Below are 27242 nucleotides of genomic sequence, written 5' to 3'. Positions count from 1 at the left end.
TCGGAGCTCGGCCAATCACGTGTTCCAATCGACCGGCCTTGGGACAACTCTCCAGCCAATGAGCGCATGGGAGGGGCGGGTCAATGACGCAAAGGCAACAGGTTGTTTCGGAAAAAACGCACTGACAGTTTCGCATGGACTGTCCATCCTCGGTCTCAACGAGGAGCTTTAAACCCTAAAAAGAGCTTCTTTAATATTTTGTGCTTTGTGAAGCTCATCGCTGAAGGTTTCGGAAAACAGGTAAGCACAAGGAATGTCTTTGTTTACCCAGCGGTGTATATTTGCATTGGGCTTTTTTGTTTTTGTTGCTGTTCATGGCTGCGGGTTTGTGTCCAGCCTTTCAGTTGTTATAATAATCCATAATCACATGGCTTCACAATTACGCTGCAGTTCTGCTGAGCGAAGCAAAGAAACACCTGTTGCTTTGTGTCTGAAGCTGCAGGCTGGATCACAGAAGATGCGCTCATCCAGGTTAGCGTCTATAAAACAAAGTTTGACCTGCGTTGATCTCGGTAGAACCGATCAGCATCATTTTTGTATATTATGTGTTGACAAAGGTTGCGAATTTTAAATATTCCATATGATTTAAAGGGGGTTTTGATCGCATATGTGTGTACTTTCTGTCTATATATTTTACAAAGTCAAAGGACAACACAACTAAACAATAAGTCAAAATTGTAGCCATGCATTTTCTATTCTTTTTTTGTACTATTGATTAACATAACATGCTGGTTTCGATCCCACCGATACTGGCTGACTTGTTGGGTGGGTGTGACGCAATTTGAACACGACTGAAAAAATCCTTTGCTTGTGCTTCCTCATCTCTCTCAAGTCATATCTGTGAAGAGAGAAACTTAGGGACAAAAACAGCTCCTCTAAAAAGTGCCTGTCTCAGTGTAATTTAATATTTAGCTCTTGGATATTTCCAACACAGTGTAACTAGAAGATAGTGGAGTCTAATTGCAAATAACACAATAACTCAAATCTAGCCTCAAACCCAAATTCTATCCTTTATAGTATAATAATCTGGCAAATAAAATATAAATAATTAAATGACAATGAAATTATGGCAATGAATAAATACATAAAAGATGGCACATGCCTACTCATATAGACAGAATTTTCCTTAAGAAGTCCTATTTAAAATGTTGATTTCAAAATGAATGGTTTTCTTGTTTATGAGCTTGGATGTCAGTTAATCAAGCTACTGTATTTTGTCAACAAACGCTATCATATTACTTTGACAATAAGGAAAGTGCTTATATATATATCCAGTTATGACAGAGCCCTTGATATTAGCTTAAATTAAAGGGGACAAGATATCAATATAACACTCTAAAAATGAATGCCATTGCATCACATTACAGTAGAACATTGTAATAAAAACAAGAGAGCACATTACAATAAAAAACAAAGAAAATCACAAAAATTAAACTATATATACTCTTCAGAGTAAAGAGGAAAATTACTTTTTCATTTTCTGGTTAAATCATTCCAGTCACAGAGAAAAACACATTTATTATTTATTCCTATTCAAATTCATATGTTTGAATAGGAGTCGTGTGTTTGTGGAATATGTTCATGTGGTTATTCTGCTCAGTATGAACTTGTGGAGAATTGACTTCATGCATCCAACTAAAATAACCATGGGACAGTTGGGTAAAAAGTGGATAAAACAATGGCTCAGGAAAAAAAAACAAAATGTTATACGTTTGTTAGAGAAATTTTCTAGCATTATTTTCAATGTGCAATGCCACTCGGTTAAGAGTTAACTTTTTGGGGACCATGCAAATTAAATAGCAGTTATTTAGACCACATTTGGTGATGTTTTGGTAGTGATGAAAAGTGAAAGATGTCCATATTTGGGCTAAAGACTGTGTTGACATAATTGACATAAATAGCATTTTCCCCATATAACCTTGGGGAAACAATTAATGGATTAAAGCCAATCCAGACACAAGTACCCTCAGGATACTAATATTCTCAAAGAGAGTAGAAACTGTAAATAAAACCCTAACAAATCTGTTTAGGTATTTTATTTAAACGAGCAATTTTTCTCTTGGGATGAGTCATGTTAGTGTGTTATTATAATAATCTGTAACAGTGCATGTGGTGTTTGTGTGTACACATTTACATGAGGGGTTGACAAAGTGCTTTTTATGTGTGAGTCATTTATACAGAACTGAAAATCTGAGTGTGGTTTGAGTGTAAAGTTTCAAGAAATCAAGGGAAAACGGAAGTAAATCCAAATTATTTGATTTTAAAATATACAGGAAATAAATCTAGTTTCTAAATGCATTTTCTCTTATTTGATCATCTGTTACATTCGGATGTAGCTCAAAAAAAAAAGTCACTACTTCCACTTCACTGCAACTTGAAATATCCAAAATGATGTGTGATACATGATGGGTTGCAAAGGGGTGGAACATTTACCTGAAATGTTCTGCCCCTTTGCAACCCTAGATGTGACAAATTATTACCATTAGTGTGGTTGAATAATAAAAAAAACACAGTTAAAGCTATTAATTACTATTTAAAGTAAAACTGAGTATCATTGTTCATTAATTAACATGCCAAATCAAAGGCTTAATTTTAGAATTTAGAAATTATCTGATGCCTATTAGATTTTGTCTTTGTTTTTTAACATTTTGGTAGAATTATTGTTGCATATAATAGGTCAGAAATGGGGCGGTAATTTGGTTTATTGCAAAGAAATCAATCTTCACAAGAGGATGTGCGGCACAATGTTTTGTATTGTTAATTCTATTGCATGAATGGAAGATGGTAGAGAGAACTGATGTTCTAGTCTAGTAACATTCCTCCAAGAAAAAACAGCCATTCTGATGCCAGGTTGGACCCAGTGCCTTGTGGAGGGTGAAAATCACATTCACATAACTATCCAGATCTGTTTTCATAAGTTTGTAGCTTTAATATTTGGTGGATGTTAACACATGGGTTCTAATGCAATAATTTGAGAAACCTGGAAAACTTGCAACCTCAAACAGTTATCATTTGGTGAAAGTGTATATATTTTTTCTGAGACATATTTGTCACTCACATGTTGTCTTAACAAGAAACTCAAGAAAAAAATGTACAGTTTTCACATAATTAATCTGCTCCTTTAACCAATGAGAAATCACATGGTGAGTTCTATTTTGCAGGAATGCCTGGAATCCCGTGTATGTGAGGAAGACAATGGCTTACTTTGAGTAGCTAATCACACCTAATGGCTCAACAGAGGCACTGACATGTAACCAAATACTCCTGTTTCAATAAGTTATTCATTGATAGACCAGAGTTTGTGGACTGTTATTTTAGCTCTCAATTGTCTTCACAGTTTTTGCCCCCCAGCGTTATGCTGGTGCATTATAAGTTTGTGTTTAACACAGGTGCAAAATACACACACATAGCAATTATATAGAGATTGCAGAAAGAAATTAGCTTCAAGACTTCAAGCTGCACACACTGATGAGGTGATAAAACGCAGACTTTAAAGGATGACTTGCAAAGCTCTGGATGTTTTCTGCATTACTTGCTTTATACAATAGAGCACATACGCGTCTCTTTAAACACCAGTAACTCAGTTAATCAGCAGATTAGACTCAGCATCTTTGATCCGTCATGCAAACATGCTCTGTGGTGCTTTGATATGATTTGAGGAATGTTCCCGTCACAGTGATAAGCTGTTTTTGAGCTAATGTTAGCTCTCCTGCGTACTGGAACTGTGTTTTAGGAAAACGGGAAGACCGGAAGTAGCGTGGAATGTGCTAGAACCTGTTCCTACCAGCAGGCACACCTGTTTGTCACACACAAACAACATCGTTCTCTTTTCACATGCGAGAAGACTCTCAATACCTGTGCCAATACCTGATAGCTGTGTCACGTACAAAACTGCTTCATATTTCTATTTACCAAAGTGTGACACTATATCAAGGAGTTGAGAGTGGTTTGTTAAATGGTCTCTTGGGAAATATTAATAGTCCAACATATATTTGAAAGGTGAGCCAAGATGGAAGGAGCAAAACAGCATCAAGTCTAATAGAACTAAGCATTTTTCTGAAAAAGCTTAGATGCTTGAATGAATTGCTTGCCATTCTGGTTGTAAAAAAATACCATTAATTCAAAAAGGTTTTAGTGCGATACTTCAGTACGTACTTTTTTGTGTTCATAGTGTTAATTTTAGTTTTTGTAATTTTGGTATTTCAGCTTATGTATTTTTATTTTATTTTATTGTATTGTATTTTATTTTATGTCAATTAACATAAACTATTTTTAATGGTTTTAGTTCAGGATAACAACACTGAGAAGATGTTTTGTTTCAAAATTTTCTTGTGAATGTTTTGTGGGCCCTAAATTCCATCCCATGTTTAAATGTACATGAATCACAAGCATGTTCAGTGGGTTGTACAGCTTTATAACCAACGGCAGATTGTTCAGCTGACTTCGCATTGAAAAAATGTCTTTGCAAAGGATTTCCAGTAGACAAAAAAACTCCAGAGAATGTACGTTGTGAAAATGAAGTGTCACTTCCTGTTGAACCTAAAAATTCTACAATCTTTTGATCAGACTGTAAATCTATCCCACACAGCCTTGTTTTCATTTGAAAATGTAAATATGGTGTTTACCCTGTTTTGGTTCATTGCTTTGTAATTTATGTTGTGGCTTCTTTGTGTATCTGTGCCCTCTTTGGGCTCCTCAAATAGTCCACCAAACAGTCTAGTTTAGTTTAGTCTCTAAATGGGCTAGTGCACTGATTTATTGAATTCTTTGTCTTGGTACCACAGCAGGTTACAATGAGCTCCCTCTCAGCAGACAGGAAGCCCCCTCTGGACTATGGTGTCCAGATTCGCTTCATCAAGGATTTGGACGACGCCGGCGGAGGGTTCCCAGACAGGAGTCGACTAGCTGGTGGAGTTGGTGGCGTTAGCAACGGAACTCCTTCGCCGTCTAAGTATGGAGTAGCTGTGCGGGTGCAAGGCATTTCAGGACAGCCATACGTGGTGCTCAAGGACGGAGAAAAGGGGGACTCTTACGGGGTACAACTGAAGACTCAACCACACATCCAGAGCTCAGCTCCAATTGTCTCTCAAACCTCCCCATACAACACCCTGGTTCTGGGACAAAGGGAAGGGGCTCGGACTCCCCAGGGTTCCTATATCTCCACTGACCAACCTAGCTCTCCAGACGAGGATTTTGGGAGCCCCTTAAGGAGGCCACCTGGTGACGGACAGGCAGGGACTCAAGGAGAAGCTGAGCCCAGGACTACAGAACATCTCACCCCTTTTGCTCTGGCTCCCAAGGTGGACAAGAAGGACGATGATAGATTTAATGAAGCAGGGCTTAGGAAGGTCAGGCAGAATGGTATTGGGAGTAGTCTGAATGGGATGGGGCTAAATGGAGCCTCATTGAATGAAGACAAAGCCCCAGCTATAGACACCAAGTCACTGGCTCCCATTAATAAACTCATTAGCCGGTTTGGTGGTGGTAGTTCTGGTGATATTTCAAACTCAGAACCCCGAACTCGAATTCGTCTTGATAACCGAGTTCGGTCTCACAGTGTGGATGGCCTCAATAAACCTACAGATGAGCCCCCACCAACATCACCAATGCTAAACCCCTATGCTCCTATTACTCCAGCTACAGTGCCCAAACTCAGCTCACCGAAACCATCAACCGGCAGTCTAGGACGAGACTCTACCTCTGTGGCTAAAGTGGTCGCTATCCCCAATTCCAAACCCCTCACCTTCAGCCAATCTCCAAAGCTGTTTGTGCCCAAAGAAGCTCCACCTGCTCTACCAAAGAAACCAGTGAGTCCTCAAGATATTGTTCTTCTTCTTGCATAAAGTTGGCACACCTAAAAAATCCAATCAGTAACCTTTGAATACAACCAAGTCCCTGCACTACATTTTTCTTTTAGAAGTAGTCCATTTTGTTCAGATTTTCTTCACAGTATGGAAGAAAAGATCGGTCTCTACATTGTTTTTATTATAACTTTAAAGGTGCTTTTTGGAATAGCGTGCTTAAAAAAATCTGTAAACATTGGAAAAAATGTGTGGGGGACATCTTCATGTTTTTTTTCCCAGCCAATCAGAAAGTTTAACCAATTAAAAATGCTCTCTGCTTGTTAATCATTTTGTACATACAGGATTGCTGGCAATAAGATGCCAAGCATGCTTTTGGAAGGCTGTATTTTGGAGAGGATGTAGTCCAGCACTAAACATACAACTTTGGTTAGAGAACTGCCTCAAAGATTTTTGATTGGCTCTCTTGAGTACATATTTCAGGGGTAGTTTTATGTATGGTATTTAAAAAATAACGCACGTTTGATATGTCTTTTTCCAGGTGACCCCTGACCTCATAAAGAGCCAGACCACGAGTGCAGAGAATGGAAATGGAGAGGATGCCCAGACCAAACAAGCCATTTACAACCTACTTAAAGAGGGGTATAATAATTATCTTTATTTTAGAGAGCATCACAGTTGCCTATAAATGTATTTCACAATATGGTTGAGATACATTTATAAATACTTACGGTGACACTTTATTTTAAGGTCCAATTCTCGCAATTAACAAACCATTAACTACGACTTTTACCTCAAACTCCTAATTTGCTGCTTAGTAATAGTAAGGTAGTTGTTAAGTTTAGGTATCTGATCAGATTAGGGACGTAAAATATGGTCATGCAGAATTTGTGCTTTATAAGTACTAATAAACAGCAGATATGTTAATAATAGGCATGCTAATAAGCAACTAGTTAATAGTGAAAATTGGTCCCTATACTTAAGTGAATACCCAGAATACCCTATAAACATGCTTAAAACCACTTAAAACACTCCAGCAACCCTGGCATAGGCCTATACCTCTTACATTTTCTTCAGAACATTCCATAATCTGTCTCTGGCTCATTCAATTTCCCTTCATATTTTCTAACACTAGGTCTATTGAGAGCGAGTCAGCCATCAAACGCAAAGCAAGCCTCATTCATGAAAGGTTCTGTGGGGTGAAGGTAAGCATGCTTGTATTCAATAAATCAGTTTGCATTTCCCAGCACTGAATAGCGCTCAGCAGTGTCACTACATCTAGAGAGGGTGTGTGTGCCCATGGTTTGCGTATCAGTCCCTGTTTTGCATGATTGTGAGAAAGATATTTTGAGACCGTGAGAGGAGATAACAGCAACAAGACAAGTATTTTTGTGAAGAAATGAGCATGCTTGTTAAAGAGACGATAATCATTATGATTATGTATTTTAAAGAGAGTAGGTCATCTAAGAAGAGGCTTTATTTAAAGGGCCAGTGCACCAAAAGTGAAATTCCAATATCATTTACTCAACCTCATGTTGTTCCAAACCTATATGAATTTCTTTGTTTCATGGAACACAAAAGGTGACTTTTTTTTTCTTTCTTTTTTTTTTTTTAGAAAATTCTTGGCCAGTTTAATATAATTTTAATTTTTATTATAAATTATTGAGTTTAATTATTAACTGGGCCTGTCAAACTCCAAAATGACAAAAAGCACCATGAAAATACCAGGAAAGTGGTACATATGACTTAAGTTCTATATTTCAGTTTTCTGAAGTCATCTGATAGAGAGCTAAAATTAAATTCACTTGTTTTTCCTAGTATGTTGTTGATTAGAGAGATGTCGATTGTCCAATTTGTTAACGAATCATGCTTTTGAATTGGATCTTTTCAGTGAACTATTGATTCAGTTCACAAAACCAGTCTGAGTGATTTGTTCATTAATCAGCCTGATCTGGTTCTTATACCAAGTTATCAGTGAACAACAACTTAAATTATGTTGCTTAAAGTTTGTTGCTCACATAAAGCTATCATATGACTACATAAGACATTATGATACTTAAATGATCACTTTAATTACATTTTTACGGCGCTTTTATGTCCTTTTTGGAGCTTGACAGCCCCAGTCCTCATTCACTTTCATTAACTGAAAAGTGGCAAGGATATTGACTAAAATAAAAGCACCTTTTGTGTTTTCAAGAGAAGTAACTCATTCAGCTTTAGAACAAAATGAGAGTACGTAAATCATTTTCATTTGGAGGGAAATATCCCTTTAAAGATGGGGTTTCTGTATCTTCCTGTATGTACACACATACATGGGTGTGCGTGTCTGTATAATATTGTTAGCCTACGTGTTTGCATAAGCTTCCTGCATGTGAAATATCCTCCTGCGGTCTCTTAGCAACCGTCGTCTCAACAAGGAAAGCTGATTAGGGCCACGTGGTTGAGAGCTTGCTCTTTGTGATCCGTCAATAATTAAGCTACACTGGAAATGGATGCCTGTCAGGGAGGGTTTCCCCTTAACCTGGGGGCGACTCAGCACGTCTGTTTGGGTTACGGTTTTAATGGACACTCGGTGCATGGCCTCTTACGCTGTCATATCCCACTGAGTGCTCGTCCATGCATGATAAACTCTGTTGTTGTTGTTGTGGGCAGTATTGCTGGGAGACGTTGCGACTGTCGTTAATTAAGCTCATTAGCGTGGAGTACACCTTTTCAGACACTTGGAGATTGTTGACAGTGTTCATTCTGAGGTTATACACTACTATTAAGTTTACATTTTTCAGATAGAAGTTGGTACTTTTATTAAGCAAGGAAGCATTAAATTGATCAAAAGTTATGACAGTTAAGACATTTATAATGTTACAAAAGAGTTCTGTAAATGCTGTTCTTTTGAACATTTATAGTTCTGATAAATGTTCAAAAAAACGCACCATGATTTCAACAAAAATATTAAGCAGCACAGCTGTTCTCAACATTGATAATACAAATTGTTTCTTGAGCAGCAAATCAGCATATTAGAATGATTTCTGAAGGATCACGTAACACTGAAGACTGGAGTAATGATGCGGAAAATTCAGCTTTGCCATCACAGGAATAAATTATATTTTAAAATATATTCAAATAGAAAACTATTACTTTATTTGTAATAATATTTCGCAAATTATATTAATGTTTTTACTGTATTTTTGATCACATAAATAGAGCCTTGGCGATTATAAGACAATTCTTTAAAAAACATAATGTATTTTATATTGAAGTGTACGATGATCAGTTGAGCTTGCATGATGCTGTTAGGTTGTATTCTTCCTAAAAAATTATCTACATCTAATTGTTTTGAATTACATTGGTGTTGGACGTTTACTTCTAATAGGATGACTTTAATAGTACTTTAATGAGTTCTTTTTTATTCAAGAAGTAACTTTAAACCCTGCAACACAAGAGGTCAGGTCAAATGACCTCGTAGTAGCCATGTGTGGTCATTATAATGATGGCAACAGCAGTTGAATGGTCTGATGGGATATCCTAGAGGACTGGGTTATTTGAGGAGCACACAGCTGCTCACTGGCTGTGTGCATGTTTCAGATCTAATTATTTGTGTTTTATGTTTCCTCATTAAATTAAGATCAGCCATGTGCAGATATAAGATGATTCATTTAGGCGTATCTGTATCAGGAGTCACAATCATGTGATTGACAGTAAGAATAACTAGTGTAATGTAGAGACGATAGCTCAGACAGTATATGCAGTGATTCCTGAGGGGACATCTGAAGAAAAATTACTGCTGTAAGATGAATGCATAGCCCAAAGATTACACCGATCATCCTCCTTGTACAAATATGCATATATGCTTTGGGGCTGTAACTTGTATGAACAAAGCTACATGTGTTCTGGTTTGATTAGGCCCATTGATGGCAAATTGAAAGACTTTTTGTTCAATAGTTAAATGATTAAAAATGGAAACAAATCCTTATGGTTCCAGCACTTATTTTCAGGTCCTCATCATATTTTATTTTTATTATTATTTTAAGGAATTCTTTGTTTATTGGTGAAGAATTTATTTAAATTAATAAATATTTTAAAAAATATTTACCTATTTATTTATAATGTTGGAGAACTGCAGATTGAAGATTTCCACTTGTCCCTCGGTTAGTTTTTTATTATTTATTGTCATTTTAATTTTACGGTAATTTTTCACTTGCAATATAAGTTGGATAATTGTTTAGTTCAGGTGAACTCCAGTTGACTATGTGGTGACATGAGACTGTGTGATAAAATCATTCAGTTATTCAGTCTTTTAATTCCTGACATAACCAAGTCAGTAAACCGTATAATTTTCACATAATGTACGCAAGACACCAGAAAGGAATTTTACGGGATTTACGTCAATAATGTACAACCTGCTCAGCTGCCTTGAACAGTAGCCCCATTACTACAAGGATAATTTAAATAACTTTACTGATCATAAGACACACATTTTGACACATCTTTTATTTCTGCTTTTAAACCCATAGATTTTTATTGTAAATGTGTTACTGTAATTGTGAATTTTCAGCATGCTGTCAGTACAGCTTTATTTGTTTTGAACCCAAATCATTACATTAATTGTTAAAGCTCATTGGGGTTTTGTGCTTCACAGGGTCCACAGATCTTAGTGACTGACAGCAATATGAAGAGTGAAGTGGAGCAGGTGTTCAACAAAAACACACAATTACAGCAACTCCTGGACAAGGCCAAGAGAGAACTACAGGAAAACCAGGACCAGTGAGTCTCTATGTGCATTATAACAAGAAGCAAATGTGCATTTCCAACAGAAAATATAACCCTGTGGAGTTTGAATTATATTTGTCTGATATTTACTTCCTCTCTTCAGAATGGTGCAGCTGCGTATGGATAGAGAGGCAGCGGAGTCTCGCTTACGGCAGCAGGAGGATCAGCTAGCTCAGCTCCAGGAGGAGCTCAGACGAATGCTGGAAAACTCACCTCAGTCTGACACAATGCAGCTGGTACGCACACAAACACAGAACATACAGAATGATTGTGATGTCTGCCATTAATGACCCTTACTCAGCCTTCATTTATGCTTTAAATACCTAATAACATATTGCACCAAGATGTCTGAATTACTAAGTGTACTAACTGTATAAGTGTATCCATCTATCTATTATAAAGCTGATTTTGAAAGTTAAATTGAGTTTGTTTTCCCTTAAACACTCTTTTTCTCTGCAGGACTTGATTACGGTGCAGGCAGAGCTGTCAGAGTCTCTGATGCTGAAGCAGAAACTGGAGGACACACTGAGGCAGAGAGAGCGAGAGCTCACCGCTCTGAAAGGAGCCCTGAAGGATGAGGTGGAGTCCCATGATAAAGAGATGGAGGCCTTGAGAGAGCAGTACAGTCAAGACATGGACACCCTGCGTTACAGCATGGAGACCGTCTCACAGGTGAACATACACTACAAGAAAAATGAATGCCTGTGTCTGACATTCTGAGTCCCTCCCTCACAGGCATTAACATGGAAGAGAAATGTTTTATCACTTGTCATGCCTGATACCTAGGCTAGGCTGGATTGATTCAGATGTGTGATCTGTTTTGTTGTCCGAACCGTTGTGAGAAGGACTTTTAGCAATCTTGAATGGGTGCAAAGTACAGAATTGAAGTTTTCACTGATACTCTTTTTCTCTGGCCTTATCCACAGTCTCAGCTGGAAATCGAGGAAGAGCGTCAGAAGGTTAATGCTTCCATCTTCGCTCTGGAGGAGGAGCTGGAGGGGTACAAAGAGCAGAGCGACCAATGGAAGGAGCAGCTTAGCTCTGCCAACCGAGAGTAAGCTCTGACACATGAAACATCAACTTGAAATATTTATATAGTGATGCCAAATCTTTGGTGAATCTCAACAAAATGAGTGACGGCGAACATCGGTTATGTAATGTGAATTGGATCTAATGACTGTTTGGTAGTGTTTGATTTTAATTTTATGCAGATAAGCAGTGAAGCCCACCAGTAATGTTAGGGTATCCAGCATTAGAAACAGCCACTTTGATTAACAGCCATCAGAGTTAAAATTACAGTATTTTAGCAACATATCTCCATAGCTATGCAGCCATAATCACATAAAACTTTATTTTATAATTTCATAAATTGTTTATTAAGATCTTAAGGTTTCCCTCCTAGGTCCAAGTCTATATTTGTCTAAAGAGTTAAGAGACTCATCTGTAATCAAACAATCTTGTGACCAACACCCTTTATTTACATTCAGACTTTGGTACGTATAATGAATGTTTAGCTAGAATTTTGTCTTCTGGTCCTGTAGGATAAATGGTCCACATTTAATTTGCCTGATGTGTTACTTTAAACATAGTGTTATTATCCTGTATCCAGTTCACACTCACTGCTGTTCAAAATTTTAGGGTCTGTAAGATCGCTTATGCTCACCAAAGCTGCATTTATTTGATCAAAAATACACTAAAAACAGTCATATTTGAACTTGTGATATTTCATAATAATTTTTCATAATGTAAAAGAAATTCCTGTGAAGCCAATGCTGAATTTTAAGCATAATTACTACAGTCTTCAGTGTCACATGAACCTTCAGAAATATTCTAATATGCTGAATTGCTGCTCAAGAACCAATAAGATTATTGCATATTATTATCGCTGCTGTAAACCTTATTGCTGATTATTTGATTAGCCAGATCAAAAGAAGACTTTTTTTTTAAGACTAAAGACTTAACTTTTGATAGATTTAATGCATCCTTGCTGAATACAAAGTATTAATTTCTTTTTTTTTTAAACAGGCTCCAAACTTTTGAACGGTAGTGGATGATGAGAACAGAGATGTTTTAAAGCACATTTAGTTTTTTACAGCAGGATTTGATCAGAACTATAACTCTTGTCCTAAAGGTTTCGTTATCTGTTTTATATGTTGTCTTAGTTTGTTTGCTTTTTTTATGAGCTTCGTGCTACATGTTCATGTCAGTTGTGCTTGTTAAATGTTTATTTTTGTCTTTCCGTTTCATGTGTTCACTTCTGGTTCTTGTTTGTCAGACGGGGGCAGTGCAGCGCATTTCAGAAGTGAGACAGAGTCCTGTAGGCGCATAACTACTGACACTACTGGCAGAAATGAATCATCAATTAACTATAACTGATGAAGTGTTTAATGTAAATCAGTAAATTGTTGTAAAATCTGACCCTAGTTAAAACTTACACACTAAACTAGAATCTATTTACCTGGTTTTAATTTGGCTGCAGGTCATAAAATCTAATAAAACTCAGCTATAATTAAGACTAATCACAATAAAAATCCTTTAATCTCACTATCTGAGCTGGTGCATCATATTCAATACTTCACAACACAACACTTGTACTAATATGTCAAAAGTTCTAGTGCAGCTGATCCAAATAGACTCTCAAACGAATCTTGATCAAATCTTTTCTAATGTCATAAATCATTTCAGTTCTGTTCGTGATTCTGAAATAACAGATTCTTCTATAGGATGTTGATTCTTCTACTGGATGAAATCATTTTAGTGAATAGCTGCACTATGTGTGTGTTTTAATTTGTGTTTGTCTCATTGGACAGGCTGCTGCAGGCTCATCAGGAGAAGGACGAACTGGAAGAGAAGCTGCTCACAATTAAGAAACAACCTGATGAAACGGATTCAAACTCTTTAATGAAGGTAAGATACAAATACAAGTGCCACAATCTGTTTTCGCTCTTCTTTGGTTCAAAAAGATCACTGTGACTACACACTGTGAATGCTGAATTTTGAGACTTGGATGTTTTTTAGCCTGGTATAAAAGTTACTTTGCATTTTCAGGAGCTGCAACGGTGCCAAGATGATTTGAAGAAAGCTCTTGCAGAATTGGAAAAACAGAAAGCAGTGGCAGCAAAAAGGGAGGAGGAGCTTAAATCAGTATCAAGAGCCAATGAGAATCGAGAGAAGGAGCTGAAGGCAGAGATTGACCGACTAATAGATCGATCAAAGAAAGACAAAGAGGAACTCACAAAAGCACTGGAGAAAACACAACAGGTAATTCTCGACATGATGATTATTAAAAAGCTAACAGTGTGCATTAAATCTTATTTCATCCATATTTGTTTTTGTCTTAACTGGCCTATTTAGGACACTAAATCTCATTGGTCTAACCTCTCGCTCGACATGCTGAATTTGAAATATGTTTTGATGTCCTGGGATTTTGTCGCTTTATACAGCTTTTCACTTTCTTGAGGAAAAGAAAAATTACTTTAAATGTAATGTTTGTTCCCTTATTCTATTTACTTCTTGTTCGTGTAGCCCTCCACATCAGAGCAATCTCAAGATACTGAAAGCAACCTAGAACTTCAAGAGGCCAATGCTCGCTTAAGAGAGAGAATAGCACGCATGGTAAAGCCATCCCTAAAATCCAAAATAGCCTTTTGCATTTAAGCATTTTGCTTTAAAATGATTGGTATAATTATTAATCTCTTCAGATTTAGTTTAGTCTTCCTTGTACAATTAATGTATTTGCATTTGTATTGCACAATATCTGCATTTCCAGACACTCTTGCACTCCAGTGTTCCTGACAGCTCCTCAGATGTTCTGGAGGATGAGAACCGGAACCTGAGGAACCAGCTGGAGGAGTCCCGGCGTGCAGTTTCTCGACTGTGTCAGGAGAAAGAAGAGCTCAGCAGACGGTTGGAGGAGAGGGAGAGAGAAAGAGAAGCGTTGCGACGTGGCAAGAGCGACCTGGAGGAGCAGAAAAGACTGCTGGACCGAGCGCTGGAGAAGATCAATAAGGAGGTGTGTGTGTGTTTTTTGTTTAGTTAATAAATGCTTCTATTTATTATTATTAATTGCTACTCTTAAGAAGTTTGGGATTGGTACAATATTTTTGAAACAAGTCTCTTATGCTCACCAAGGTTGCATTTATTTGAACACAAATACATTAAAATAGTAATATTGTGAAATATTATTACAAATTAAAAAAGCTATTTCTATTCAAATATATTTTAAAATGTAATTTATTTCTGTGATGCAAAAGGGAAAGGAATAAAGGCCAAGTATGGTGACCCATACTCAGAATTTGTGCTCTGCATTTAACCCATCCAAGGGTACACACAGTAGTGAACATACACCGGTGCCTGGGGAGCAGTTGGGGGTTCAGTGCCTTGCTCAAGGGTCTCACCTCAGTCGTGGTATTGAGGGTGGAGAGAGTGTTAGTTATTCACTCCCGCCACCTACAATCCCTGCCGGACCTGAGACTCGAACCCACAACCTTCGGGTTACAAGTCCAACTCTCTATCAATTAGGCCACGACTGCCCTGAATGTTCAGCATTATTACTCCAGTGTCACATGACCCTTCAGAAATAATTCTAATATGTGACTTGCTTCAAGGAACATTTCTCATTATTATCAATGTTTTCAGGATTTGATGAATAGAAGGTTTGAAAGAACAGCATTTATTTGAAATATTAATATTTTAATTGTTTTTTTTTAATGTTCATTTCTTTCTATCAGATGGAGACTATGATGGGAGATTCACGTCAGTCGGTGCAGGTTCTTCAGTCTCAGTTGGATGAATTCAGAGATCGTTCTCGCAGAGAGCTGCAGGATGCTCAGAGACTCAGTAAAGACAGGCTGGTTGAGCAACAGAGAGCGCAGGCCCTCCTAAAGACCACCCAGGAGGAGGTGAGGCAGACCAGGTTTCACTACATACACATAGTGCTAAAATACAACTTAGTGTTTATAGTGCAAAAATCTAATTCTAGCACGAAAAAAAAAAGTTACATCGTTCCTGAAAATCAAAACACAGTCTATGTTTCTACTGCTCCCATCCATACGCACGTTTACATCTATTGCTAAACTTTTTACATTAGTGTCCACTGGTCTTTTGATCTGGCTCTGGTTTGAACTTGCAACCTTTCAGTTCACAACTCAGATCGCACCATAGATACTCAGTGCTTTGTTGTGTGTGTCTCAGGTGTCTCGTCTGAAGAAAGAACTGCTGTCATGCTCAGAGGAGAGGGACAGCGCTCAGCTGGATAAAGAGCTGCTGAGCAGCCGTCTTAAACACCTGGAGAACGAGCTGGAGACGGAGAGAAGCTCACAGACGGACCGCAGCAGAGAGATCCGTCTGATAGAGGTAACTGTGTAGGTTTGGCACCTAGACTTTTGAGTGAATCCAACTAGACAGCACCCAGTCTTTCTTTTTAGAGGCTTCTCTGAATGTCCATATGATTTAAGAGTGACGCAAAATGAAAACAGTCTGTTTCAGTAATGCACGTAAATGTATGTTCAAAAGGGCACATTTTTGTTTCAGGACAAAGTGAAGACATTAGAGATAGAGTTGGATGAGGAGAAGAGTGGAGCAGAGCTACTGAATGAACGCATCGCTCGCAGTCGAGAGCAGGTATACAGATTATCATATTTATGTTTGATTAGTTTCCAAGCATAAGCTATACACAAGCAGGGATATAAATGGGTTTTTAATGTTTTTTTTTTTCTAGGTGGATCAGCTTCGTTCTGAACTCATGCAGGAACGTTCAGCCAGACATGATCTTGAGATGGATAAGAGTGCACTGGAGAGACAGGTACACACAGACACCTTTTTAATAGACTTGTGCCAGCTATCAGCATTAGATCAGAAGATGGAAAAAAACACAGTGAGAGCACGATATTAGGAAAAATATTAGTTTAATGCATGTTTGACACTTTAGTCACATTAATAGATTTATTACTGTATGTGTTTAAAACCTTCATTCTGTCTTCACGGTATATTTGATCTATCATCTCTCTTGGTCTCTCAGGTGAAGGAGTTAAAGTCTCGTATCGCTGATATGGGCACTCAGACTCGTCCCTCTACTGGAGTCTCGATGCTAGAAAACAAGATTCAGGAACTGGAGGACTGTTTGCGTAGTGAAGAAAAGTACACAACTGGAACAACACAAACACAATCAGCACATAACTAGATATTAATAAATAAAGCATCTATCTGTCTTTTGTGCATTTAGAGAGAAAAACACTATTCTAGCAGCTCAGAGAAGATTGGACAGGAAACTTAAGGATGTGACGGCCTCCCTGGACCAGGAGCGAAATCAGCATGCTGAACAGAGAGACCAGGCAAGCACACACACATTTAAACATGCATGTATTTTTCATGCACATTAGGGTACGTACTTGATGTACTTAAAATAGAAAGATAATTTTTTATGATGTTGTTTATCATTCCTATAAATGATGTGTAGACGAAGCAGTGTGTATCTAAACAGCTGCTGTGTGTTTATGTCTGTAATAGCTGTCTCTGCGAGTGAAGGCTCTGAAGCGTCAGCTGGATGAGAGCGAGGGGGAGGTGGAGCGTCTGGAGGGCGTCAGGCGGAAGGTTCTGCGGGAACTTGAGGAGCAGCGGGAGCTGCAGGAGGCGCTGCAGGCCAAAGTCAACACACTGGAGAACGAGCTCAAGTGAGTTCTCTATCAAATATCCACATCAAATAATTAAGAATAATGTATTAATATATTATATTTATTTAAAAAAGATGCACATATATGTCAGACGTGCCTGATGTGAAAAAGCTTCACTGTCTTGAAAACATCTGAGCTAATGGAAAATGTAGAAGTCAGTAGTGTCACTACTTTTAGCTAGTCACATCCCACCACTGATAGCAGAGATATTTAGGCCTCAGTTTTATTTAATAAACCTTTTTATTAGTTGTAATGAACATTCTGGCCACTAGAGGGTTCACTTACAATACTATTAACAGTCCTATGGCTGATGTTGGTCTTCGTTATCTATTACAATGTGTGTGATTGTTTGTTAGGAGGAAGGTTCAACAATCACGACGCCCAACTCTGGGAAGCACCTTGAGCTCTGAGGAAGAGGATGGTTACTCTGACCCAAAAAGCATCACGTCTATTCTCACTGAAACGCCACTTCAGACCACCAACTGTTAAAGACTGAACTATAGGAGGAGGAAAATATATTTTATACTTTTTTTTTTTTTTTTTTTTTAGTTTTTGCACACATTTGATTTGAGTTTGAATGAGAATGTGAAACTAACGAAAGACATGAAGGATACAAATGATGTGACATCAGCACAGTCTGGAAAAAAAGCAGTTGTGGATGGTGTTTGAAGGCCTAATAAAGCAGTCAGTGTGAAGATTTGTCAACCAAAAGCTCATTTAGTATTGTTTTGATAAAACTGGCTAATTTTGAAGAAAGTTGTTTGTTCTTACTCTGTTTATAAGTGTCATGATGTTTGTTTTAGGTTGACTCAGTAAATTTTATTTGTATAAAATGTTAAGGTTTTTGACATCCTTATCCATATTAACAAAATTCCCTGTGGTAATGGAAAAAAAATATCAATGAAGGATACATTATGGAATGTATAAAACATGCAAGGTTGTCTATAAAGGTGAAATTTGACAAATAGTAGCTTAACTCTGTGGTTTCAATATTATTTTAAATCCTCAAAATAGATGAAAGAAAAACTGAAACACTGTAGTAAGTTCTCCCTCTTATGTTTAATGGTATGCACAAGTAAAAATTATAATGAAGGATATTTAGAAGGCTTCTTTTTGTGTTGCTTTAATGTGAGAACTAAACTTGCACTATGAATGTCACTTTTTGTGCCAAGACAGTAAAAGAAAAAGAAATCTTTCGATGTAATGGCTTTGAAAAATATATATTTGCCTTCAATTTTCATACATTTAGAAAGCTAATAAAACTTAAGCTGCTTTTTGATCATTTTCCAGAGACATACACATGCTGTGTATTCAGATTTATAAAAAAAATATTTACCTGTCAGATGACAAGTAATTTGTAACTCTAAGAACTGTTTTTGGAAAACTGTTTCATATTACACTGTACAATATTACGTATGTATTGTATATACTGTCTTGTGTTTAAAGTTTATTCTTCCACTACACAGTAAAAGAATTGAATAACTTGAACTTCAGCAGAGTTTTTCTCTCTCTTTGTTATTGAATTTAAGGCTAAATTCTCTTGTAATGCTGTTTCTCTCCTCTGTCAATTATTTCTCAGTTTTTGTCAGTATCCTCCTCTTTTTGTTTTTACCATAAATAGCAAACATTTTTATTCAACAACAATTTATTCAAGAACAATCTTTTATTGTTTAGGATTGCAGTTCTTGATGTCAAGAAACGTTTTGGCCATTTATGCTTTGACAAAATGAACTGTGTGTATATGCATATAGATGAATGCTTTATATTATGAAACATATAGGCCAATGTTTTCAACTCGAAAATGTTGGACTTCAGAGACCAAATAATGAAGATTGAGAGCTTTATTGGTTTTTGTTTATAATAATAGTTCTGTAATTATATTCAGTAAATGATTATGTCACTGTTATTCTCTCTCTCTGTTTTTTAAATGGAGTACATACAACAGAATGGCAACTGTAAAATCATAAAACATTTCAAATTTTATGCTGACACTGTACGTAGTGCAAAATATTTGCCAGAACCAGTGTGTTTACCCTGAGAAATTTCTCGGCTTAAAGCTTGATTTGGCATAGAGACGGAAGTGTCTGTCAACCATTTTGCAAAAGATCATTCATTTAGTTTTTTCCAAACAATGTTTGATAGTAACATAAAAAAAAAAATCTTTGCTAACCAGTATTGTGGTTAAATATTGGGTTGTACAGTATTTAAATTCCCATAACCCCATTGGTGGCAACAGTTCTACAATCCATTTAGGCTTATGATGCTTTTGGGAAATACAACCATGGTCATTGAGCCTGTGAACACAGAACATGATTTCAGTGCTACTCCATTTCTCCTCTACTTGTGTTATTTACTGATATTGTCCATCATCTCCATTTTTTTTTTTTTTCAATAAGAATGTATCATCCAAGCATTTATTTGCCTGATTTACAGAGATCCTATACCAATCAGCAGGTATGTCTGCTGGTACAGCTTTGCATCTCTTAGCAAATTCTTTATTGTACTTAGCAAAGATGTACTTCCAGAAGTCAGTGGCCTCAATGCTTGTGTCAGGCTGTATCCTCCAGTTAGGATAGATCTGTCTGTATTCCTTATTTGGATGCCACTGATATCCTGTGTCTTTAGAGCGGAATGACCCTTCACTAGCAACAAGAGATGAGCATATGTCAGTGACAAGTTTTCTTGTGTCATTCCACTTACTTTTACCAATGCCCTCCGGCCGATGGATGGAGGCAAAATGTTCAGTGTGTTTTTTTCCACCAGCTTCACATGGTGTACTGCAGAACGGACACATTTTCCCACAGCCAAACACTCTGCTGAAGAGCTCCTCTTGAGGTCTGTTCACTGAGAGTCTGGTTAGCTTAGCTCTTACATCCCTTACGCTACGTAGCTGATCTTCTAAAGTCTGATGCATTTTGTCTATTGATGATTTAAAGCAATCTGCAAACTCAGCAGGGTCCGAGTTGTTTAAAGCCAGAGTTCCACTAAGGGTGTCAGTTGGTATGACCAGCTCTTTATCAAGACGTGTGAAGACATTGGTTACGAAATTGCAGATGTTGTTTGTCATTGTTTTTTCACTTTCAATAGCTGTTTTGAGTTGGTTGACAATTATGTTCAAATGTTTCAGCTCCAGCTTAAGAAAAGCATCATCCTTTGAAAAATGCTCAATGATCTTCTCTGAAATCCACTTAGTTACAAACTTCTCATAATTTTGCACATACTCAGAAACATTGCTGAAGTCATCATCCTGAAGCAGTTGTTTTAAAATCGAAAACTGGAAAAATGATCGTGTGCTAAAATCAAGGCCCCTTTCACCTTTCAGCATTTCATCCATGATGTCAGGCCCAAGACGCTTCTGGATGTATTCCATCACGGCAGGGGCAACGCATTTCATGGCGCACATCTCTGCCTTCTTCTGACACTGGTCTCGCTGGTAGTAGAGGTCTTTAAAGTCAGCTAACCATTGTCCCCTGTACGTTTCTAGGGATTTCAAAGGGTCATTAATCTGTATGTAGTCATCATACATTTTCTGGAAAGCTCTAGCTGCAATCCCGCAGATGTGGATCTTGAGAGCTGCTTCAATTTCAGGATTAATCTCTGTATCCTTGCAGTCTTCCAATTTCTTGTCAATGAAGCACAACAGTTCTTGTATGTCAGCACTATACTCTGATTTTGCACTTGTTTTAGATGAAATTAATACAGTGCTCTCATTTATTATTCTTTCGCATGACAGTTGAATTAAATTGTATTTTGGAGTCCTCTGCGAAGACCAAAATGAATTCTTGAGCTTTTTAAATGTGTTCATTTTTACAGTTGTTGCATAAAAAGGTCCAGTTCCACACTGATCTAGACTGCTGATATCTGATAGCATCTCACGTACGGCTCCACCTTTTGTTTCCAAGTTACTGTGTAAGAATCTGTATGTTTCCTTCCCCACTTCATAACTTGGTAGGGCTGTGAGGGAAAACTGCTTCACAATGTCATCCCACATTTTTTGAAATTCTTCATTTAGTTGTCTATCAGAGAGGTTTTTTGTTTTCTTGCAGGCACTGATCAAGTTGAGCACTTTTTCTTTCATGGTATCCCTTTGATTTTGTTTTATAAGCTCCACCTTTTCAATTCCCTTCTGTATCAATACAGCATTCTCCAGTTTGTTTTTTAGATCTGTCTCAGTCTCCCTTCGAAGGCCTCTTGCACTATTTAAAAAGTCCTCCTTGTAATTTTCGACAAAGTGCACATGTTCCGCCTCGCTTTCGAAATATTGCTCAATTTGATCTAAAAGTCTTTTCTCCTGTTTGTCAAGCTCATTAGTAGCTTCATGTTTTAAATCAGCCACTACTCTGTCAACATTAAATGCTTTTCTTGACCGCACTGACATTACACCCAGGTTGGAGATTTTGGTTTCAGACTTTGTGTACCAGCCAATCATGTGCCTCTTGAACGACCATTCCCAAATGTTAAACTCAGCACAAAGGTTGGAGTATGCTTCAGCAACCAGACTGTTGCGAAAACTGAAGATGAAGTTTTCAAATTGGACAGCCTTCCAGAGACTTCGTATCCATTCTTCAAATTCCAAGAAATTCTGTGCTGGGACTTTTGTTGCCTTAAAAATGTTAAGTATGCCGTCTTTCAGCTTACTCGCCTCTTCACTGTAACTGGTACTAACAGGTGCCATTGGAGGAACTCCAAGCCACAATCCAGGAATGCACCAGTTGTTTTTATCAATGTTGTACTCTAGAATGTCTGTAAATTTCTTGTTGTCACCAATTTTCTCCATTCTAGCAGCTGCTTGTGTCATTTCATCTAGCTGCTGCAAGAGAATCTTTCTCTCTTTCATGATATTTCTATTCACAGCAACATTTGCAGTGTTTTGATGCACAAAATGACAACAGGGCCTTTTCCCCACCTCTCTCATGCGGAGAAAGGCATGGACAACTATTTGCAAAGTGTCTTTCATTTCTATAATGTTTTCCATGGCAATGTTGACAATAGTGAGGTCGCTAAGCCCAACAACAACAGTCGCAAGTTCGTTATCATGCTCATAACTATCAGCTAGCTTCGCCATCTCTGGAGATTTTAAGCCCTCTGTGTCGATTACAAGGATATAGTCACATTGAAGCTCTGATCTGAATTCCTCAGATACGCTTATTAGAAGCATGAAGGCGCCTCTTGTGCATCTGCCACTGCTTACAGCAAACTGAACTCCAAACATTGTGTTGAGGAGAGTCGACTTCCCAGTGCTTTGAACTCCTAAAACTGTCACAACTCGTATTCTGTTGTGAGGAGATGTCAGTTTGTTAAGTGCCATAAGCACATCTCTAATCCAGGTCAATGGAATATTTGATGCATCTCCATCAATAAGTTCTAGAGGAAACCCAGTCAACATCAACTGAGCACAAATTTCTGGCATTTTCTTCATGGCAGTATACATTTTATTTTTTTGGGAGTGTGTTGATTCATAAAGTTGACTTAACTCTCTCATGAAGTGTTGGACTCCTAAAGAGCTGCTGGCAATCTTATTTTCCAGATCTCTGAGATGATCTTTATCTTCTGAGGCATTCTTACATGCATCCCTATACTGCTCATCCAGCTTTGACAGGTGCTTTCTTGTTAGATGATCTAAATTTATTTTCATCCATTTAAGAAAATATAACTGCTCATCTGGGGAGCAGCTCAGGCCAGAGATGAAATGATACATTGTTTCTTTTATGTCATTGCTTCCTTGTTGCTTTTGTAGTTTCTGGATTTGACTTTTAAGTTCACTCTTGTAGTGCTCAATGTTTTGTTTCTTTGCCTTGAGTCGACACATCTCTTTCTCCAGTTTGGATATATCTTTCCATATTTTGTCTTGCAATGACAGTTCTTTCTTTTTGTATTCTGCTATATTTTTAATATCTTGTGTGATCAGGGCTGCTCTTTTCTTTGCATTTTGACAAACGGTATTGTTTTCGTCGACAAGAATCCCCAGATCTGGTGCGATCTCTGACATCTTCTCAATACTCATTTTAGCAGAATCTGCAAGTATGTCAACAACAGCCTCTTGTAGTGTTTCAACGAATTTAAAATCATTCATGTTTTTATTCCTAAGGATTTTTGAGTATGGCTTGAACTTTTGTGTCAGATTGTTTCCTAAAGTTGCACTGTCTGTGGTGCAAACCAGAACCAATTTTGATCTAATTTGCAGAGATTCCAGAAATGTCTGATTTAAGTCCAAATCATCACAGAAAAGAAAAATTGCAGAGGATATTTGGTTCAAGAAGGTGAATTGGGCCTTAAAGGCAGAAATATCCCCACGGAGATTAGCCACAGCTACTGGCTCTTTGAATTTGTCATTCGTTTCCTCTCCCCCAGGGAGATACCAGCTCATTTCAACAAGCCCATTAGAAATCTTTCTCGGGATGTTCCCATTTTCCAGTTGCTTGTGGAAAAAAGTGTCATGATGATGCTGACTTTTGCTGAGGAGTTTGTTCAAGAACTCAGATTTGGACATACTGCTTTTTCCAAGTCTGACGAAAGAGATCAGGGGCAAATCAGTTAGCACAATACTGCTTTCCTCTAAGCTGTCCTCTTCCAGTGAATGAGATCTAAACTGTTTTGTTATGTCCCTCAAGGCCCAAAGCATCAGAGTGCACTCATTTGTGTCACAGTTTGGCAGCAGCAAAGGCACAGAGAACTGACACACTGACATTTTTAGAGCCATTTCTTGCTGGAGGAAAGGATCGGCACAGTGGAACAGAGCCGTGATCAAATCTAGTGGATGGATTCCTCTCTGACCTTCATGGAAACCAGTAGATGTCTCAACGATGTTGGTGCTTTCTTCACATGTTTCAGGGTTACAATTTGAAGCACACTTTATAATTCTGGCTGATGAATTGACCATCATGAGCTTTCTGAGGAAAAGCCACGGCAAAGATCTAAGACTATGAGCAGTTTCAACCACATCTGACGGTTTCCTTAATTCCAACACAGACTTTAAAGTCAGTTTATTCTTCAGGTGGTTTTGCAGTCCCAGATCCCTTAACAAGGATTCCATAGTTATGTCTACAATGCAAAGTTATGCCATTTATACATCTGTTTCAAATCATGGTAAGAAATGATTGAGTGATATGATTATTTCTCTGCTGAAAAAAACTGCATATATGTTTGGGATGCTGATGCCCCAAAGAAGTCGCATTCCTTTGAACAATTTACAATGCATTCAGGATATTTATTTGATCAGTTCATGCATTTCTTGGGGATTGAAAACATGACATTGACATTAGTAGCATCATGATTTACTCTTTGAGCTACAGGAAGCACCAAACTGGCACTAAGCATCATAAAGCAACCTAGATTAGTATGCTCATGCTGGTTTTTTCAGCAGGGTCATACTGGCCTTATTATTTGATTAGGAAAAAAATAGCAACTCACTTGTGCGATGTGTGATTTTTACAGGAGAGCTCTCAAGTCTTGTACCATTTAACTCAACTAAAGTGTGGACAGAGAAGGAATATTCAGTTCCTGGTTTTAAACTTGACACATTAATCTCTGCCTTATCTGTAAGGGATTCCATTGCATTGGCTTCGCTGCTCCAAATCACCCTGAATATGTGAGGAATCTCGTCATCAATTATAGGATCTGTCCATTTCAGACAAACAGAGCTTGCCTCATTTTTGATCTGCAGGTTTTCAGGTGGGAGTGGCTCTGTAGAGGATTATAAAACATATTTTATAATTCCATTTGTATATTGGCAAACATATGATAAAAATGTACTAGATGTAAATTAGAATGCTCCTAAAGCAGTCACTTACTTGTACGGATGATTAAAACAGCTGGTTCACTTAGTTTGTCATTATTCAGTTTTGTGATTATTGTAGCTTTGTACTCAGTGGCAGGAAGAAGATCTATCATTACAATGGTATTTACATTTGATTTGACAGTCATTGATTCTGTTTTCTCTCCATTCTTGTACATAATCACTTGGAATTTGTAGAGACTGGGATCTATTTTCTGAGGTGACGTCCAATTTAGTTTTACAGTTGTTGCATCCTCTGAAATATATCCAAAATTCTCAGGTGCCGGTATCGCTTCATGAAAAAATAATAATACATGAGTAAACACAAATAATGATGAATCTAATGAAAAAATCATTTACACAAATGATTCCTTTAAAGACACGGAGTCATCCATTTTTTTTTTTTTCAATAATTCAATGATTGAACTTGCTTATTATTTGGAACAACAGCACTCTTGCTTGTAAGATATTGCTTAAATAGGAGCCTAGTATGAAAGTGTTTGTCAAAGTAAACGTTTTTAAACTGAAAATGCTATTTTAATTATAGTTTCATGAATTTAATTAACCTAAAACGTTTGCTTTGTTGTTGTCTTAATGTTTTAAGATATTTCCCAGATTTGTCAAGATCAGAGCATGAGAAAAGTTCTTGTAGTCTCTGTAATCTTTCAAATTTGACAGGCAATATTTCCTCAAAGAATGCACTTCTAAAACATGTAACATATGATGATATTCAAAGAATGAAGAATAACAACTCATAGTAATTTTGAGACTTTGGATCAGCTATTACGAAAACTGATCTATTTTTATCCTTGCTTGCAAAACCCAGAAAAACAGGCAAAAAAAAGTAGATTTTGATCAAATTTCTGCCTTATTTTCTTAGCCAATCTATGCACAGTGACAAATATCAACTCAACTGGAATGCTATAGTAAACATAAACAGATTTCACGTTTCTATTAATGTTTCTTTATTTGAACTCTTACTTAAGAATCAAAATACATCATGTATAGTCTTTCGAATAAATTGTACTTTATCATAGTTACATGACAAATGTAAGCAGTTTGCAATAAGTTTACCTGTGCACACAGATGCAGAGAAACTCTTCTTGCTGTTTTCCTCAATTGCCATTACTGTGATGTTATACCTTGTGCCAGGTGAAAGTTGTTTTATCTCGAAATGATTGGCATCTGTTGTTTTAGTAAAGTCTGTTTCTTCATTCTTCCATTCGATTTGGAATTTTTGTTGTGCATTTGCAGTCACATCTGGATCTCCCCATTCTAAGCGCACCGAGTGTGGGCCGACATCAGTGAATCTAATGTGACCTGGAGGAACGGGAGTATTTGTTAAAGAGTTTATGGATCTATGAATTTATTAAAGGTAAAGAGTAATTTGCCTGCCACTGTCACCAAACAAAATTGAAAGTATAATGTCAGGTTTTTAGACATTTAGTTTTTTAACAAGTGTTACAAATAAATCTGAACCAGATGTAAACTGAAACTCATCATTAGGCTTATACAAATAATACATAATTATTCATTAACTTCAAAACTTCAGAAAAAAATAGAAGGGGATCTTAAGTAGCCTAAGTAATATAAAGCATGAATACATTAATTAAATAATTAATTTATATCTATACCATCATGTTTATCCTCATTTTGAATGCCACTGCTTTCATCAGGGTCCTCCATCTTTTGCTTCAAAGCCTGGCAGTTTTCTATGGCATAATATTTAATAATAATGTTGATTGTAAGACATTTGAATATATTAAAGTTATACATTTAAACTTTATGAAAATCCTCTTTCAAAATAGATTTGTCTACTTATGGAAGATGTACTAAGGTTAGATTGAGGGTGCATGATCAGGATTTGCATGTAAAAAGATATTGCTTTTCATATTTGATAAGTAATAATATTAATGCATTCTGTTTACAAAACAGTCTGTTAAAACGAAATATTTCGATAAAATTAAAAGAGGAGAATATGGTTCACTTTTAAATACATAAAACTGTTAAAAAAACATGGGCTGCAATAACTCAGATTAAGAAAATATACTGTAATACTCACAGGTTCATTCATTCAGTGTTTTGAGAGATGTATCTTCCTTGAGAGTCAAAGACGAAATGTTGGTCTCTGTCGTACGAAGACATTTATATAATGCTTTCAGTTTTGATTACATGATCTCAGTTACTGTCATGAGTGTGGGGGTTTAGGGTCATGGGCACTGGTTGGAC

General features: G+C 37.2%; 2 protein-coding genes across 3 annotated transcripts; one reads left to right on the top strand and one right to left on the bottom strand.

The window, feature by feature from the left end:
* Positions 1 to 70: 70 nt before the first annotated feature.
* LOC306846857 (cingulin-like) lies at positions 71 to 19144 on the top strand. Of its 2 annotated transcripts, XM_079380525.1 has the most exons (21): positions 130 to 240; positions 4785 to 5807; positions 6343 to 6443; positions 6937 to 7006; positions 10438 to 10562; positions 10672 to 10804; positions 11028 to 11240; positions 11495 to 11622; positions 12844 to 12870; positions 13379 to 13475; positions 13617 to 13829; positions 14094 to 14183; positions 14338 to 14580; positions 15299 to 15469; positions 15762 to 15923; positions 16101 to 16190; positions 16288 to 16371; positions 16588 to 16706; positions 16792 to 16900; positions 17076 to 17239; positions 17596 to 19144. In XM_079380525.1, exons 2-21 carry the CDS (start codon positions 4794 to 4796, stop codon positions 17726 to 17728), a joined length of 3486 nt encoding a protein of 1161 aa, XP_079236651.1. In that variant the 5' UTR covers positions 130 to 240; positions 4785 to 4793; the 3' UTR covers positions 17729 to 19144. The 2 variants fall into 2 exon arrangements, with proteins under 2 accessions (XP_079236652.1, XP_079236651.1); XM_079380526.1 differs by lacking the exon at positions 12844 to 12870 and having other exon boundaries at positions 71 to 240.
* Positions 19071 to 27118, bottom strand: urgcp (upregulator of cell proliferation). Its single transcript, XM_079380524.1, has 6 exons — positions 27076 to 27118; positions 26648 to 26725; positions 26088 to 26333; positions 25030 to 25305; positions 24650 to 24922; positions 19071 to 24280 (listed from the first exon to the last, which is right to left on the bottom strand). The coding sequence occupies exons 2-6, from the start codon at positions 26697 to 26699 to the stop codon at positions 19590 to 19592; spliced, it is 5538 nt and encodes a 1845-aa protein (XP_079236650.1). The 5' UTR covers positions 26700 to 26725; positions 27076 to 27118; the 3' UTR covers positions 19071 to 19589.
* Positions 27119 to 27242: the final 124 nt, after the last annotated feature.

The sequence above is a fragment of the Barbus barbus genome (genome assembly GCF_936440315.1).
Source record: "Barbus barbus genome assembly, chromosome: 27".
In the NCBI taxonomy this organism is placed as follows: domain Eukaryota; kingdom Metazoa; phylum Chordata; class Actinopteri; order Cypriniformes; family Cyprinidae; genus Barbus; species Barbus barbus.
The sequence above is the reverse complement of the archived record's forward strand: the minus strand, read 5'-3'. Positions and strand labels throughout refer to the sequence as shown.

Bases quoted from the DNA above. Each gene is read 5' to 3' on its own strand.
- urgcp (XM_079380524.1), bottom strand. From the start codon at position 26,699: ATGGAGGACCCTGATGAAAGCAGTGGCATTCAAAATGAGGATAAACAT. The intron at 26,334-26,647 runs GTATAGATATAA...CCGTTCCTCCAG, and splicing joins AAATGAGGATAAACATGATG to GTCACATTAGATTCACTGAT. The intron at 25,306-26,087 runs GTAAACTTATTG...TTTTTCATGAAG, and splicing joins CTCTGCATCTGTGTGCACAG to CGATACCGGCACCTGAGAAT.
- LOC306846857 (XM_079380525.1), top strand. From the start codon at position 4,794: ATGAGCTCCCTCTCAGCAGACAGGAAGCCCCCTCTGGACTATGGTGTC. The intron at 10,563-10,671 runs GTGAGTCTCTAT...TCCTCTCTTCAG, and splicing joins CTACAGGAAAACCAGGACCA to AATGGTGCAGCTGCGTATGG. The intron at 13,476-13,616 runs GTAAGATACAAA...TTGCATTTTCAG, and splicing joins ATTCAAACTCTTTAATGAAG to GAGCTGCAACGGTGCCAAGA.